General features: G+C 48.5%; 1 protein-coding gene across 1 annotated transcript in view; it reads right to left on the reverse strand.

The window, feature by feature from the left end:
* Positions 1-1,167, reverse strand: part of LONRF1 (LON peptidase N-terminal domain and ring finger 1) — a 36,958-nt gene extending 35,791 nt beyond the window's left edge. Inside the window, exon 1 of the mRNA XM_025477367.3 lies at positions 358-1,167. Within this exon, the coding sequence (XP_025333152.1) occupies positions 358-1,099 (742 nt within the window). The 5' untranslated portion in view covers positions 1,100-1,167. The remainder of the gene's footprint in view (positions 1-357) is intronic.
* Between the last annotated feature and the right edge of the window lie 16,170 nt (positions 1,168-17,337).

A 17,337-nucleotide genomic window follows, 5' to 3' on the forward strand; every position in this document is an offset into this window, starting at 1 on the left:
CAACTTCCACCCCATCCCGCGCTCCGGCGCCCTCCCCCGGGCCGCCCGCTCCGCTCGGGGCGCTCCCGCAGACCGCAGGGCCGCGGCCGGGGAACCCCGAGCCGGGGCGCCCCTCCCCGCGCCGCGTCACAGCCGCCTCCGAAGGCGATCCCCATTGTGACCGAAGCACTCCGGGGCGCCGCCCCCTCCCACACCCGCCGGGACCCCGAAGCCCCACGCGCGGGAGCCGGGCGGCCTCGGCGAGGCGGAGGAGCGTCCCCCGGGGCGCCGCGAGCCCGGGGTGGCCGGCCCGTCGCGGCGGGGGCGGGGCGGGGCGGGGGGGGTCGGCCCGGCCGCGCCGCATCCCCGCGCGGTCACCTGCTCGCAGCGCCTCGCAGGCGGCGGCCAGGGCCTCCCGGTAGCGTCCCTGGTGCAGCAGGTCCCCGAGCCGGCCGGCCGCGCGGGCTCGCTCCCGCTGGCCCGGGAACCACTTCTCGGCCAGGTGGTTGAGGACGACGCTGGTCCTGAAGCCCGAGGCGGCGATGGCGGCGGCCGGAGGCGGCGGCCGCGGGGTGGTGCCCTCGGCATCGGCGGCGGCGGCGGCGGCGGCGGCGGGCGGCAGCCGGTCCCGGCACAGGCGGCAGCGGGCTCGGAGCTGCCTCCGCAGGCAGCGGCGGCAGTAGCTGTGGCCGCAGGGCACGGTCACCGGCTCGCTCAGGAAGCCCCGGCAGCCCAGGCAGCGCAGCAGCCCGCCGGCCCCGGGGTCCGCGCCCGCCGCCGGGGCCGCGCTCCAGCCCAGCCCGTGGCGGAGCCGGTAGCTGAGCACCAGGCAGTCCACCAGGGTGCCGAGGCAGTCGGGCCTGCCCGGGGCCCCGCGCCGCAGCGCCGCCGCGTACGCCTCCAGCGCTCCCTTGAGGTGGCCGCCCAGCGCCAGCAGCTCGCCGCGGCGGAGCAGCAGCTCCCAGCGCCCCGACTCCGCCGCCGCGCGCTCCAGCCGGTCGCCGCCGCCGCCGCCGCCGCCGCCGCCGCCCACTTCCCAGAACCGGCCCCGGCCCCGCGGCGCGGGCGCCATCTCCCGGCTCCCCCCCGGGGAGCTCCTAGCCACGTCCGGAGAAGACATGGCCCGCGGAGGGCTGCGCCGCCGCCGCCACCGCCGCCGCCCGCCGCCACGGTCGCGGAGCCTCCGGGGCGCGCGGCTCCGCACGCGGCCCGCGAGCTGGGGGGCGTGGCGCGCGGACACAGCGGGGCGGCGCGCGCCCGGGAAGCCCCGGGGGCGGGGCCTGGCGGGCGGGGGCGGGGCGGGGCGGGGCGGGGCTCCGCCCAGGCGCCCGGGACTCCCCCGCTCGGCCCGCGCCCGGGTCCCGGAGGAGCCGCCGCCTGGCCCCGCCCTCCCGAAGCCCCTCCTGGGCAGGAACGCGAGGTCAGATGATCCCCCAGCGGGGCTCTAATTGGCTCCTCCCGAAACGGGGGCCTGGCTTGTAATTGAACAAAGCCTCGGGCCGCGCAGGCCTCCCCGCCCCTCGCCTCTCCGCCGGCCGCCTGCCCTCACCTGCCTCCGAGGCTTCTCCCCTAATTCCCGCTTGGCGGGTGTTTTTCTGCCGGCGGCTGGGCCCCGGGGCTAAAGCCCAGACCGCCAGCACCGCCCGGACACACCCGGCGCCCTGGGCGGGGGGGGGGGACCCGGCCCGTGGGCGCCTCCCCGTGTGGGGGTCAGGTGCACGTCTGCAGTTTCTTTACACCCAAGTTACAGATGGACATGTAGAGGCGGAGGACCTAAGGGTGCGCCGAGTCAGTCTGGGGACTCTGACTCCTCCCGCCTAGGCTAGGTCGACTTTAGAAACAAAATAACCCCACCCACGTTGCTGAGCCGACTCCCAGCGGAGGACAAGGCACTTTTCCACGGTGGCAAGTTACTGCGGATTTCCTGTTTAAAACTGCCCCCACCGCGAGGAAGAAAGCCCGCAGGTTCCCAAGGTGGCCGACGCGCTCTTCCCATCTCATTCAATGCTCCACAGCTGGCTAAGGCCTATATTTGGCATTTTTAAAGAGAAACCACCAAGATGAATAGTTTTCATAGGGCAGTTATAACGCTACAACCTGCGCAGGGTTTGCAGCATCGCCAACAGAAGGAAAAAAAATGATCTGGGTTTTTGTAAGTCGGTTATATTTCCTTTAAACTTGGTATCAGCGAGTTTAAAGCTCTCAGTTGAGAATACAGATCTGATAACAGGCCACTAGATGGTTAATGCTGGAAATGACTTAGAACTTTTAATCCTTTTTCAGATGGTTAGAACAATTGCCCAGAGAGGGAAGGTTACCTGCCCCAAATCACACAGCCAATAATATATGCAGGCTCTGCTCCCTTCTCTCATTTCACTGTTAGGTTACCGTGTTAGATCTCAGAGATATATTACATGAGATTTTCAAAATAAAGAAAGTTGGTAAATGGAATGTTAACCCGAGCATGCTATGCCTGAAATGGGCTAACGTTTAATTAACATCCTTCTTTATATGGAACAGGCAGTTAGGCTCAAAACTGCTTTTGAGTTACATATGTTTTTACTACACAATGAGCAAATTCTGTAACTTCAGACGAGATGTGGATATATTGCCCCAAAGGAACAAGGAAAAAGCTAGTTAAGGAAAAGCGGAGGCTCCCATTCCAACAGGGTGCAGAGGCAAACGGGTTCCTGTACTATTCATGATTGCACCTGAAAAACACTGTAGCCAAGAAACAAGGAGCAATTCCTAATCATTTGAGGTGGGGAATATTGGGATTAACCGTAATTGTGACCTTGAATTTAATCCTAACCCCCCCCCATATTGCCTTCCCTCAATAATAAGAATGAATGCTCACATACTCGAGACTTGAAACCATAAGTGAGAAAACAAATATTCCTATGTAGATGGACATTGACTTTTTGTGATACATTCCTGTCCTTAACAGCAGCTGGCAAAAATGTACAATAGTAAATACTTCATGCATGTGTCCATGATTACTCATGAAGTATAATAAATTAACAAATATGCTTATATTTCCTTCAGATAGAGTTCCAGTCAGGTTTTATTATGGAATTTCCCCCAAAAGTAAAATGTACGGTTCAGAAAATAGTGTGAAGTATCATTTGTCCTTTCGAGTTTCTTTCCCTAATAAATGTGACAGATAAGCACATCTGATTCTGGTGTGAAATAAAATGGTACAATTACAATAATGTGAGAGGGAAAAAAAAAAAAATGGGACCGTGGGAGGAATCTTGCCGTGATCTCCTTGGCATTTGTGAATGGTTATAATTCATGTTTGCTCGTTTATACATTTACATAACTGGTTCTCATTTATGTAACTTATTTATGTAAGAGGCTGCCTCTGTGGCCTTTCTGTGCTGCACAGTTTCCCTCTGAAACAGGAAGTCTGGGGCAAAACAATCACCGGCTGTAGCAGGTCACTCTTCCATCATTCTCTGCCACCAAAAGGGGATATGCGCTTTGATGTGACTGCCTTTTAAATTAAGAGGAGAGAAAAACTAGTACCTTCATTCATTTTCTAAAATTCGGACTTTGGTCCCCGGCTCCCCGGGCAGGCTGCAGTGGAGGAGGGGGAACCCGCGAAGCAGCCCCCTGGCCAGAGAGAGTACACCGGGGTGAGGCTCTCCCCTCTTTCCCTCTGAGCATTACTTGCCTCTGTCTTTGCTAACAAAGTAGTAAAATCATGAGATTTGTATTTCATTTCAGTTTTTTAGTGTTGTCTTCTAAAATAGATCAGTTATGTAAGAGAGTAAGAAGAAAAGCATATCTGTTTCCTAATTTGGAAAATGCTTATCACCATCATTCCCTTCGTATCCCTGCCCTCCCCCCGCCACACCAGAAGGAGACTTTTCCTGATATAGTTAGGTAAACTCCTATTTAAGAATAACGTAACATAGTGCTTTTCCTGGACACGAGTCAGCTGAAGATGTGTATTTGAGCCTCTTTTTTTTTTTCTTTTTTCTTTTTTCTTTTTTCTTTTTTTTTTTTTTTTTTTTTTTTTGCCGTGGGTGAATTTACCATTTGTTTCTTCACATTCTTACCATTAAAAAAGAAAGCCTGAATTTAAGCTTTAAAGAGCCAAGCAAAATTATATCCTCTTTCTGATTTATTGCAGTTGGTAACATTCCGGTTAGTGCATTGAAAACAGTAAACTCTAAAGTCCAATATAACCAGCACACACCCAATAGCATATATGTACATAATGCACAGATGAAAGGGTCTTCAGAGACCACCTCTCATAGCCCTTATTTTATGTGTATGAGGACACTAAGATCTGAGAAACTCCTGGTTTAACGAAGTCATACTGGAGGGGCAATCCGGAGACCTGGTGCCGCCCATATTTGTGCTATCTGGGAGGAAGTCCTTTGCCATCTGTAAAATGAGGGAACTGGAACCATCTCTCAGGTGCCTCTGCCTCTGGATCTGAGCCCTAAGGGTTTGTTTGAACACAATTGAGAGGAGGCAGCGAGTCTTCCAAGCTCAGGAACACAGCAACGTGACACCTGTTACATGAAAATCTAACAGCAGAGGAAAGGCTGAGAATAGAAGGGGTATCAGGAAGCACACTTTGTTGATGCACACCCAGCCCCATCCAGGGGAGGGGGGATCTGATCTCTGGGACGTTAACCCTTTCAATCATAGGACAGGGATCCCCCACCACACACACCTCCTCGCCCCTACTGTAATTCTGTGAGAGGCTGGAGAAAAGTCTGGGTGTGGGGGGGTGGTTATATAACTTGGGCATTTGTGGGGAAGTTTATATAAGATGCTAAAAATACAGTATATGATTGCTATAATAGTTTCTAAGTGAAAAGCCCTAATGAGGACAACCTGCTAGGTTAAATAGAGGTGATGCTAAGTAGATATCTAAACCCAATTGTCTGCAGTGACTACTGTCTAACCAAGTACAGTTTACTACTCATTGCTAATAAAAATATTCTGTTATCTTCATGGGGAACACTGTCAGTGTGCTCAGGGGGGCACTACCCTTACCATGGGCACCATTCTTAATTCTTCTTTCCAATGCTCTAAAAAAATCTAGAAATACTAAGTAGGTAACCCATATTCTATTTTATTGGTAGGCAAATTGATAAAATGAGCATATTTCCCAGCATCAAGCTGTTAGAAAGAAATAGACACAGGAATAAATCCCATATATTATTTAACAAGCCCTAAGAATTAACCACATGTGAATTCCTCTTGCTCTCTATCCTCCTTCCTTGACTGCACCCTGCCCTCATGCATTTAGCACTTATCATCTGATATATTATACATATAATTTGTCTCTACCCTTGAGACTGTAAACTCCTTAAGAGCTGGAATTTCTGCCCATCCTGTTCACAGATGTGTCTCCAGCACCTAGGACACTAGATGATCATTGTTGAATGAATCATGGACAAATTAATGATATCACCTAATATTCTTCAGTCTTGTTAGTGATGAAAAATCTTTTAACTGCTAATACACGAGGATAAGTTATTTTCTTCATTTCTCTTCTCTTTCATACTTCCCACCTAGTCTGCCAAAAGATCTTGGTTCTGCCTTCAGGATATATTGAGAGTCTGACCCCTTCTCATTGCTCCCTCCACCCCCTGACCTTTCACTCCCTCCCTTCCTCACTCCATACTCCCATAGTCACCATGGCCCAAGCCATCAGCATTTCCCCTCCTAAAAAAAGCACAACCAGTTTGGGTATTCTTTAGATAAGAATTTTGCAAGTGGAAACAGAAAATTAAATTCAGCAACATTATATGTATCTACAAATCAAAAAAACCACAAAGAAATATATAGTTGAACAGCACAAGTTTGAACTGTTCAGGTCCACTTGTATGTGGATTTTTTCTGTAAATACACACGGTACAGTACTGTCAGTGTATTTTTTCTTCTGGTTTTCTTAATATTTTCTCTAGATTACCTTATTGTGAGAACATAGTATATAATACATATACAATATATATGTTAATCAAATGTTTGTGTTATCGGTAAGGTTTCTGGTCAACCGTAGGCTATCAATAGCTAAGTTTTGGGGGTGTCAAAAGTTACACATGGGTTTTTGACTGCGCTGGAGGTCAGTACCTCTATCCTCTGCATTATTGAAGGGTCAACTGTATAACCACCTAACATAGTGAATGAAGCTTTAATAATTTGAAAATTATAAAACACTAATACTTTGGATAGAATCTAGCATTAGTATTGCTATTATTACTTAGAAATGCTTGCCAAACTGAGGATAATAGAAAGTCTTTGAAGATTTGAGAAGACTTGGTGATCCCACCAAGTTACATGGTCTACGTGGGTCCATGTAGGATCCCAAGAGGGTGATCCCACCAAGTCCATGATGTCTACATGGGTCAAAAAATCTTGGAGCCATCCCGAACTCCTCTCTTTCTCTCCTATTTCACATACACATGGCCAGCAAATCCTTTTGGTTCTACCTTCAAAATGTATCCAGATTCTGACCCCGTCTCACTCTGCCACCACCTTGGTCCAAGTCACCAGCAGCATTCCACACCTGCTGGATTACTGCCACAGTCTTCTCACTGGCTCCAACCCCCTTTGTTCTCTTATCAGCACAACAACCAGAGTCATCACCCTAAACCATAAAACAGTATGCTCCTCAAAACACATTTATTCCTCAGTTGAGCTCCCAAGAAAATTTAAAGTGCTGACCAGTGACCCAGAAGTTAGTCCTTGATCTATCCTACGTACCAGCCTTTCTGATCTATCTCCTGCTGGTCTCCCCATTCTTACTCCTCCCTGGGCACATTGGCTTCCTCATGGCCTTGGCTCTCTCTGTTCTCCTGTCTTGGGATGCTCTTCTGACAGATATGCTCAAGGCTGCTCTCCCTCTTTCCCTTGGAGCATTTGTGCAAATGGCACCCTCTCGGTGATGACTTTTCTGGTCTCCCAATCTCTCTTACCTGTTTTTTGTTTTTTAATCTTTCATGTTTATCCCTAATAAACTGTATGTTTATCTTATTTATTATAAATTCCACAAGGGAAAATTTAGGGACCAGGGGGCAAAGACAAAAGGGCCAGATGATGGAGACATTATTTATGTATATAATAAACTGCTTTATTTACTGTTGGATTTCCAGTGCTTAGAACATATATAATAAATCCATGATTAAAAAAAAAAAAACAATTGTCGAATGGTAGAATAAGGAAGGGGCTTTGGTGCTACACACAGGTATACGTGTGCTTTGCTGCCCACCTTTCTGCCTGTGCTGGCTACGGTCATTGTGCCACTGCTTAGAGGAGAGAGTGAATTCTGTGGAATTAAGGAGGTGGAATGGAATCTAGAACATGGTTTCTTATGATAGGATCTAACAAAATCGTAATTGTATTTAAGAAAGAAAAGAGAAATAAAGTTGCAGTGTCAGCTTCCTTGAAAAAGAATCACTAATCCTAGTGGACAACACTGAGTAAATATACTTTTGGATAATTCACATATGTCCTGGCAATCTGACAAACTCCTCATGCCTGCCAACTATAGAGGAACTCCCCCCCGATTCTGTCCCCCTACGATGTAGTTTCGTTTCATTTGTACCTTCCCAAGATTATGCAACTTGGTGAGGCTATCCCCCCACTGAGAAGATAAAGCCTGGCTCATTTTCAGCTCCTGTGTGATGTTTTTAGAATCTGAGATATTAAATTGTAAAAATGTAAGATTGCAATTCATAGAAAAATGAATGATGTGTATAAAGTGAACATGTATATGGTTTCATCTGAAAGACCAGAGTACGTTATTTGGGCGGGGTGGACATTTGAGCTGGTGAAGGAGATACAGCATGTTTGGTAGGCAAGTCCCTGTGAGTAGATTGGGCCAGATGACCTGTGTCCCAAGATGGTCTACAAGTTCTCCAAAAAAGGAAAGATGATCACTTCAGATGATGGAAGAGTTCACAACCAGGAGATGATAATGTACAGATCAAAGAGTCAGGGCAAGGACATAATGGTGGAATAAGCAACCAGGTTAGAGGTTGAAAGTTAAGAGAAAACCAGAGGAAGAGGAAGAGATGGAACGTATCAGGTAGATATGCATCACAGACCATCTTTCTTCAGTGTCCAGTGCATGGTTTAGGCCAGACTGGCTTAGGGCCTTGGACAAGAGAGAAGGAACTTTTTTTTCTATCCCTGTTTTCAACTCTGAAATAGCTAGACTAAGGGATATTCTTTCAGACTTAAGTGAAAGAAATTCAGTAAACAACACAGATTCTATTAGCCAGTATGGAAAACTATCACAAAAATAAACAGTCCAGAACAAGTTTAAGAATAATGGATACATTAAAATACTACTAAGGGAAGTCAGACTCAACTAAAGTTTTAGGTCAGCCAAGAAAGACAGTGATGCTTTCCAGTGATCCATCCTTTGGTGTTTTTGTCAAGAAGAGACTGCTGGGCTGCATGCATGGTCCAGGTATCCCACTCCTTAAAATAATCCTTAAATTCTTATATCTTGTCTTAATTAATCCCATTAACTCCCTTATGGAACCAAATTGCAAACACATAACTTTGTTTTTTTTTTTAATTTATTTTTTATTGGTGTTCAATTTACTAACATACAGAATAACCCCCAGTGCCCGTCACCCATTCACTCCCACCCCCCGCCCTCCTCCCCTTCCACCACCCCTAGTTCGTTTCCCAGAGTTAGCAGTCTTTACGTTCTGTCTCCCTTTCTGATATTTCCCACACATTTCTTCTCCCTTCCCTTATATTCCCTTTCACTATTATTTATATTCCCCAAATGAATGAGAACATATAATGTTTGTCCTTCTCCGACTGACTTACTTCACTCAGCATAATACCCTCCAGTTCCATCCACATCGAAGCAAATGGTGGGTATTCATCGTTTCTAATGGCTGAGTAATATTCCATTGTATACATAAACCACATCTTCTTTATCCATTCATCTTTCGTTGGACACCGAGGCTCCTTCCACAGTTTGGCTATCGTGGCCATTGCTGCTATAAACATCGGGGTGCAGGTGTCCCGGCGTTTCATTGCATTTGTATCTTTGGGGTAAATCCCCAACAGTGCAATTGCTGGGTCGTAGGGCAGGTATATTTTTAACTGTTTGAGGACCCTCCACACAGTTTTCCAGAGTGGCTGCACCAGTTCACATTCCCACCAACAGTGTATGAGGGTTCCCTTTTCTCCGCATCCTCTCCAACATGCAAACACATAACTTTGAATAAAAAGCCTCGCCATCAGAAATGTCTTGACTGGAGCTGTAAGTAAAATGTGCATATTTGGTCCAGTACATGAATCCATTTATGATGCCCCCTTCTCTGTCCTAACTGGCTAGCTCATATGAACTCCCAGAATTCTAGCTACTAATTTAATCTGATTCTGACCCCGATCTTTGTAAAAATTCAGGATCTGACACCTCTGACTCTGACTCATTTGTTAGGTGACGACACTTCTCATCCAGTGTGGAGGGAACTGAAGGTTCCTGCAAACCCATTTATTAACACGCTGACTTTGCTACAAGTGCCTTTGGCTTTAGAGGATTTATTTATCTGGGTATCACTGTATCTTTCTCCCCTGTTTCATCAACTCAGGCCTAAAAGAACTAAGGCCTTTTCCATAGCAAGTGCTTCACCAGATTTAGATCAAACCTTTCTGAGCAGACGGGGGCATTTTGAGTAAAAGAACAGCTCCAATTTTGTTTCTCCTAAATTTGATGTAGCCGAGTTATTTGACCCCAGATATAACTAGATAGCTCAAATGCAGCTTGCAGTAGCTGTGAATACTAAGCTTTCATCTATGGTTGACCCTTGAACAACACAGGTTTGGACTACGAAGGTCCACATTCCGGAAGATTCTTTTTCCATAGATATAGTACAGTCCTATAAGTGTATTTTTTTCTTATAATTTTTTATTATTTTTTAAAGATTTTATTTATTTTTTTATGAGAGACACGGAGAGAGAGGCAGAGTCACAGGCAGAGGGAAAAGCAGGCTCCATGCAGGGAGCCCGATGTGGGACTCAATCCTGGTACTCCAGGATCACACCCTGGGCCGAAGGCAGACGCTCAACCACTGAGCCACCCAGGCATCCCTCCTTTTAATTTTTTAAATGACGTTTTACTTGCTTTATTGTAGTAATACAGTATATAATGCAAATAACATAAAAATACATGTTAATAGAATGTTTATGTTATCAGTAGGCTCTCAGTAGTCAAGTTTTGGGGCAATCAAAAGTTACACTCATTTTTTTTTTTTTTTGACTAGGCACGGGTCAGGGCTCCTACCCACCCCTACCGCCCTGATTTTGTTCAAGGGTCAACTGTGAATTTGTTAAAACAACTTGCTTCAAAGAATGTTTTGGAATTTATATGATAAATCAAACTTGTTTTGTGTTTGGGGAAAAAAAAGAGCTACTTATATGTATAAGAAAAGTTTGCAAATACAGAGATGGTGTCAGTTGAAGGACACTGTGCCGCACACAGTGAGGCCAAAAAGCATCTCACTCAGAGCATAAGCCCCCCCCCCCCCAACCTCCTCCACACCGCCCATCCTCCACCACACCCCCATCCTCCACGACACCCCCATCCTCTTCCACACCCCCATCCTCTTCCACACCCCCATCCTCCTCCACAACGCCATCCTTCTCCACACCCCATCCTCCTCCACACCCCCATCCTCCTCCACACCCCCCATCTTCCTCCACACCCCCATCCTCCTCCACACCCCCATCCCCACCTCCCCATCCTCCTCCACACCCCCCATCCTCCTCCACACCCCCCATCCTCCACTACACCCCCCCATCCTCCTCCATACCCCATCCTCCTCCACACACCCCCATCCTCCTCCACAGCCTCACCATCCTCCACCACACTCCCCATCCTCCACACACCCCCCATCCTCCTCCACCCCCCATCCTCCACCACATCCCCATCCTCCTCCACACCCCATCCTCCTCCACCCCCATCCTCCACCACACCCCCATCCCCCCATCCTCCTCCACACCCCCATCCTCCTCCACACCCCATTCTCCCCTCAACACCCCATCCTCCACCACACCCCCACCCTCCTCTACAACACCCCATCCTCCTCCACCCCCATCCTCCACCACACCCCCATCCCTCCTCTACACCCCCATCCCCCCATCCTCCTCCACACCCCATCCTCCTCCACACCCCCATCCTCCACCACACCCCATCCTCCTCCACACCCCATCCTCCACCACACCCCCACCCTCCTCCACACCCCCTATCCCCCCATCCTCCTCCACACCCCCATCCTCCTCCACACCCCATCCTCCTCCACACCCCATCCTCCACCACACCCCCATCCCCCATCCTCCTCCACACCCCCATCCTCCTCCACACCCCCATCCTCCACCACACCCCATCCTCCTCCACACCCCATCCTCCACCACACCCCCAACCTCCTCCACACCCCCATACCCCCATCCTCCTCCACCCCCCATCCTCCACCACACCCCCATCCTCCTCCACATCCCCTCCATCCTCCTCCACATCCCCCCCATCCTCCAACCCCCTCCCCATTCTGTGAACCTATGGGAAAAGTTTCTCCAACCCGGTGTATGATGAGGGGGTTGTAACACATAATTTCTAGTCCCTTCCAGCTCAGAAAGGCTGTAATTTCTGAACAAATACATCCCTTGCCTTTTGATAATTTTCTAGTGGAAAACCATGCAGCTTGGGCTCACATGCAAAATCTTTACTTTTGCAATTAGAACCCCCCCCTCCCCCGCCCCGTCGGAGGTTTTCCAGTCCTGGAGCAGGCGGGGTCTACGCATGCGCGCCGCGCTTCCGCGGGGCCTGGGCGGGGGCTCTGAGTTTGGGGGGCGGGGGGGGGGAAGTCCCTACCCGAGGGGCCCGCTGTGGCCGAACCAGGACCAGGGGCGGTGTGACGTCGGTAGGTCCCGATGGGCCAGAGAGGGTTAAAGGTGGCCCCGGGGTTGGTTGAATGGGAGCTCAGCGGGCAGGCGGGCGTTTGCGTTTGGCTCCGGTTGACGGATGCAAAGCAGTGGGCGGGGATCAAGGGGGCGCCCCCCCCCCCCCCGCCCCAGCGCGACCTGCGTCTCTTCCCCTCGGAGGGCTTGTCAGGCTTGTCCCCCGCGGGCTGCAGGGGCTGCAGGGGCTGCAGGGGCTGCAGGGGCTGAGGGGTGGGCCCGATCGCCGCACACCTTCCTGGCTGCTCCCTCGAGGGCTCTGCAGCCAGGTCAGCCACCGGGGCCGGAGGTGTGCGGTGCGGTGCGGTGCGGTGCGGTGCGGTGCCTGCCTGCGGGGCGGGGAGGGAGCTGGGGGCGAGCCGCAGGGAGCTGTCTTGGTAAAAGATAGCCGTGAGCCTCGAAAACGTGCTCCCATATTTCACAGCGGAAAGCAGGGTGTAGTGAGCTTTTTTATTAACCTCCGTGGGGACATTGCAGCGACAACTGTATAGGGGGGAGAGTGCTATATTCAAGTACCCACTGATCTTTGAAAGAGACTTTTTCCAGATCAGCAAAAGAGAAGTGATCGACGTGCACTGCGTGCCAGTGATGACCTTGAGCTTCATATCCACCAGCCGAGCAACATCTGATACTATGATGCTGGCCAGCACATGCTATGAGGAGCACGCCAGGTGTGGAAGACACCCAGGGAAGAGGCCACAGGCTTACCAGGACCTTGGAGTTAACCCGGGAGCTTCCCTTGAAGTTTGTAAAGATAGCCATCGAAGTCATGAGAAACAATAGCCCCACCTGAAGCTTGCCACCGGACACGTCTTTAACCTTCAGCTGTGTCCCCTTCAGGTGCAAGGGATCTTTTTGTTTTTTGTTTTTTGTTTTTCCACTAGGAAAACCTTGTTTACCTCCAAGACCACCAATGGAAGCTTCCAGCTGTACCCAAGCCATTCCAGCAGAGGACACAGTGGACATACCTGAGTTTGAGGCAGAGCCCAGTGGTTATGGAGCCCCATGGACAAGAGGATCACCAGCCTCCTGTTTGGGTCCACCTCCTCTCATGAACTGTTTTCCCAGAAGCACATCCTTCCCTAATCACAGAGCCTACTGTGCCTGACAAAGGGATAGGAGCCACAGCAAGTGCTGCGGACAGGGAGGCAACCGAGTACAGACTTGGCACATTAATACAGCACCAGCAGGAATAGCCTTCATGGATCCAGCAAGAAGTGGAACCTGCATGTTCATGACAGGTGCTTCTGATGTGGCCTCAGAGGTCTTCACGTACTTGGAGCAAGTGTTTGCTTCTAGTGCATACTTGCAGCATGTCAGCAAGAGCTGCTGGTTCCTCCCTTGTGGACAACATGTATGTGGTGACTGCAGGACAGAGATGACCAGCAAGTTTGTTGCAGAAACAGTTAAAGGTCCCACAGCAGACCTCTTGTCTCCATCCTGCAGGCTATACAGTGAATGGGATGGAAGCCAGAGAGCCCCCCAGCCCAAGGCAGAACCCAGAGGGATCAAAAGGAAATGGACAGAATTCTATCAGAAGTCAGTTCTAGCACCATGGGACCGAGGAAGACAGACAACCCTAATATCATCCTTCTTTGGCTCCTTAGCTCCCTGACACTAGGGGTGAGGGAAAGGAAAAATCCCCAGCAGCCCAGGAGACTGAGGACACAACTCCTCCTCCAAGAAAACACCACAAAGGAGTCCTGGGTTATGCCAAAATTGAGAGGGCCTGAACTACCACTCGTTCAGGGTCTTCAAGCAAAAAGGGTTCTTCATGAACTTCAAAGCCTGTCTTATTGTACAGAGTAGAGAGATGAACATCAAATCCAAGATGGTGGAGGAGTTGGAGTGGAGGCCCCCATGCAGTCATCTCAGTGCGGCAGGGGCGAGGTACCACTGAACTATATATCGGAGACCAAGGATGCAGGAATTTTGAAGCCTATTAGAAAAGGAGTTACAGCATGGAGACCTAGGTATTTCCAGTTATTTCTCAAGCTTGCCTTAGATTTAAGTAAATAACTTTAAAAAAAATAAAGTACATTTTAAGAATTAAAACACCATAATGCACAATTCAAAGGCACATCTCTTTTCATCATGAAATTCACAAATGCGTGTTGGTGGGAAGAGTCTGGTAGGTGATGGAAGAACTGGAAAACACCTGTATTCACACCAAGAATGAAACTGTGACTCAGTGGGCCTGTGCTGGTCAGAGGAGGAGCCTCTTACCTTCTTTCTTAATCTGTTTGGATTGCTGTAACAAACATATCATAAACTGGGTGGCTTATAAATGAACATTTATTTCTCACCGTTCTGGAGGTTGGGAAAGCTAAGATCATGGTGTCAGCAGATACATTGACTGGTGAGAGCCCACTTCCTGATTTGTGGCTGTCTTCTCACTGGAACCTCTGATAGCAGAAGGGACAAGGGTTTGCTCTGGGGTCTCTTTTTTAAGGGCACTAATTACATTCATGAGGATACCACCCTTCGGGCCTAATCACCTCTCAAAGACCCTACCTCCTAATCCCATCACTTTGTGGGGTAGGATTTCAACATGTGAATATTCAAGGAACACAAACAGAAAAAAAATCTATAGTGCCTTGCTTCCTTTTCTCTAAAATGCATCTATTTAATTATGTAACCGAATGAGCCTCAAACTCCGGTGGACTTCAGAATCAGCAGAAGTGCTCTCTGAAATGCTTATTCTTGGCCTTAGACAAACTGTTACAGGACCATCTTAAGTGGTGCTGATGGAGATGACTCAGGATCTTCACTCAGAAGAACAGGAATACGTGGTCCAATTTAAGAACTGACCCTGAGTGTCAGCAAGTAGGCCAGTACATTTTTTTTTTTTTATGTAGATGTGCTCATCTTTTTGAACTATGTGCTGGTTCATTTTAATCATACCTACTGTAGACATTCACCTCATTAACAAACGTTGGAATAAGAACTTACCGTATGCCAGGCACTGTTTTAGGTGTGTACCAGTTAAACACTTTTGATTTTTTAAAGATCTGTTTTTTGTAATGCTATATACAGTCTACCTTATTTTTATGGTAGCTGTGTTGTAGGGGTACTTACATCATCCAGAACCTGTATAAACTAAGTGACAGAGGATAGGATGGGATGGAGAAGAGAGACAAGGCTTTTTGTTCTTATCCTTCTGCTGATTACCTTTGCAAACTATAGGGGACGCATCAAGCTTCCAAGGCTTTATAATGTTACCAAAAATATAAATACAAGTATGCCATGACATATGTAAGAAAAGACAATTGTTTTTCAACAGTGGGTTAGCGATGGGGAGGTCCTGAAGCAGTGGCTACATAGTACAAAAGAAAATGACACATCCTTCCATTGTTTTGAGAAGGTATCCAAATTGGGAAGCATTAACTTATCTTTCTCCCCTCTTAATGAATGGACATTAGGTTGAAGGCATGGAACAGCACACATATTTAAGGAAAGGAAATAAAATATCTTATTTCCTTACGATGCTAAAGGATTGCTTCTTTCTTACTAAGTTACTTTGTCACGGTCTTGTGTTATATGTAGGAAAAAAATAAGGAAAAAAATTAGAGTCACTGTTGGGAAATCCATTTGCTCTGGTTTCTACACCAACAGGAGAGGTTCATAATGTTGACATGTCCAGTCTATTATGGGCCACCTTGCATCTGGTGAAACTGGGGGGACCTTGAACATCCTAGTAGACTCATGGATAAGATCCCTAGCCAAATAACCCTCCTATCAAAGAAACCAGAGGTAGTTCCTACTTATCCTGGGGGAATGGGTTTCAGTCCCCTGCTAGCTAGCAGAATTATTCAAACAAGCCACTGAGGGAGCCAGATGCCACCTCACTCTCTTGACACTCAAAAGTCTGCTTGCCATAGCCCTTAGCTGTCCATTCCATTCCTGTATGGCTCTGCATGACATCAGTGTCCTCCTCTGGGCTGCACATATATGTGACTAATGAGCTTTTGTGGGTCTCATCTTCCAGTGTTGGCATCATGTGTTTGGCCATCACTGTAACCCTAGGGCAAGAACCCCTCCCTCCCCAACAGGAATCATAGGGGGTGATTAAAACATGTTTTATCCCCTGAGTAGGATTTTTGTTAAAATAAAACAAACTCCTATATTAAAAAAATATTTTATCTATTTATTCATGAAAGACACAGAGAGAGAGGCAGAGACATAGGCAGAGGGAGAAGCAGGCCCCCTTTGGGGAGCTCAGTGTGGGACTCCCTAGGGCTCATGCCTTGAGCCAAAAGCAGATGCTCAACCACTGGGCCACCCAGGCACCCCAATTCCTGTATGTTTAAATAAAATGTGCCTGTGCATAATTTTAGAAGGCTTTTTTTTTTTCATCCGTAACAAGATGGTCAGAGAAAGTGATCTCCTCGAATACTTTCTTTTCATCATAGCCTGTCCTTGTGATAGACTGGAGGTAACAAAATAAGTGGTTGGCCAGTTACATAGCGTCTGCAGGGGCCATAGATTATCACAGCCACAGCAAGCCCAGAATTAGTCAATATGGGGTAAAGGCAGGAGTCATCATTTCTCAGGAAGCAAACTAAAGCAAACACAAGAAACAAGGCCTCCCTCCAATTTATGATGGGTTATTATATTTAGGTTGGGAGAATGATTAACCTGTGTTGCTTACTTAATCATAAATAAGAGCTAAGCTCCCAATTGCCAGGCAGTACAGCAGATATCTGGGCTCCAGAAGAAGGTGTGAGTGGGAAAGAAGGCAAGAGCGGGTGTGTGTCATCAAATCAAGCTTCTGCCCCAACTGCACGTGCCCAGCAGGGACACGGGGACCCTTCATGATTTCTGCCCACGAATGGTTTCCCCTGAGAGTGTCTGGTGATCAGGCAATGAAGGCCACTCAGGCTGCGTAAAGACTATGTAACATAAAGAATGGCTTGGGAGGTGAAGCCAGCAATTAACAGGGAAGCGGCCTTAGACCTTCCAAAGGCAGCACAGTGGTTGAGGGACTGCCTCTCTGCTAGTGTTTGTGAGAGAGTGCATTCACTGTGCTCCCCTAAAGTGGACCATAAAGGCTGGTTTGCACATCATCAAATGTACCTGGGGATTCTATTACCAAATTAGCTACCATTTATTAGCTACTATGTGCCCCCCAGTGCTACATGATCTCCTTTAATCTGCTTATCAACATTTTGAGATAGGTACTATTACCCACATTTTGCCAGGGAGGAAACTGCATTGAGTAATTTATTCAGACTTGTACAGCTAGAAAGAAGAGGTGGAGTCTAGATTCAAACCCAGAGCCAAGGTTCTGGATGATGTGCAAGCAACCAGGATGTGTCTGGGCATTTCTGGGGAGAAGGAACTAGCTAGGAGGACTATCTAGGACAAGCTGCTCCAAGTACAATGCCAATAAAGAGATAGGTCATGGCT

This window comes from Canis lupus, chromosome 16 (assembly GCF_003254725.2).
Source record: "Canis lupus dingo isolate Sandy chromosome 16, ASM325472v2, whole genome shotgun sequence".
Taxonomy (NCBI): Eukaryota; Metazoa; Chordata; class Mammalia; order Carnivora; family Canidae; genus Canis; species Canis lupus.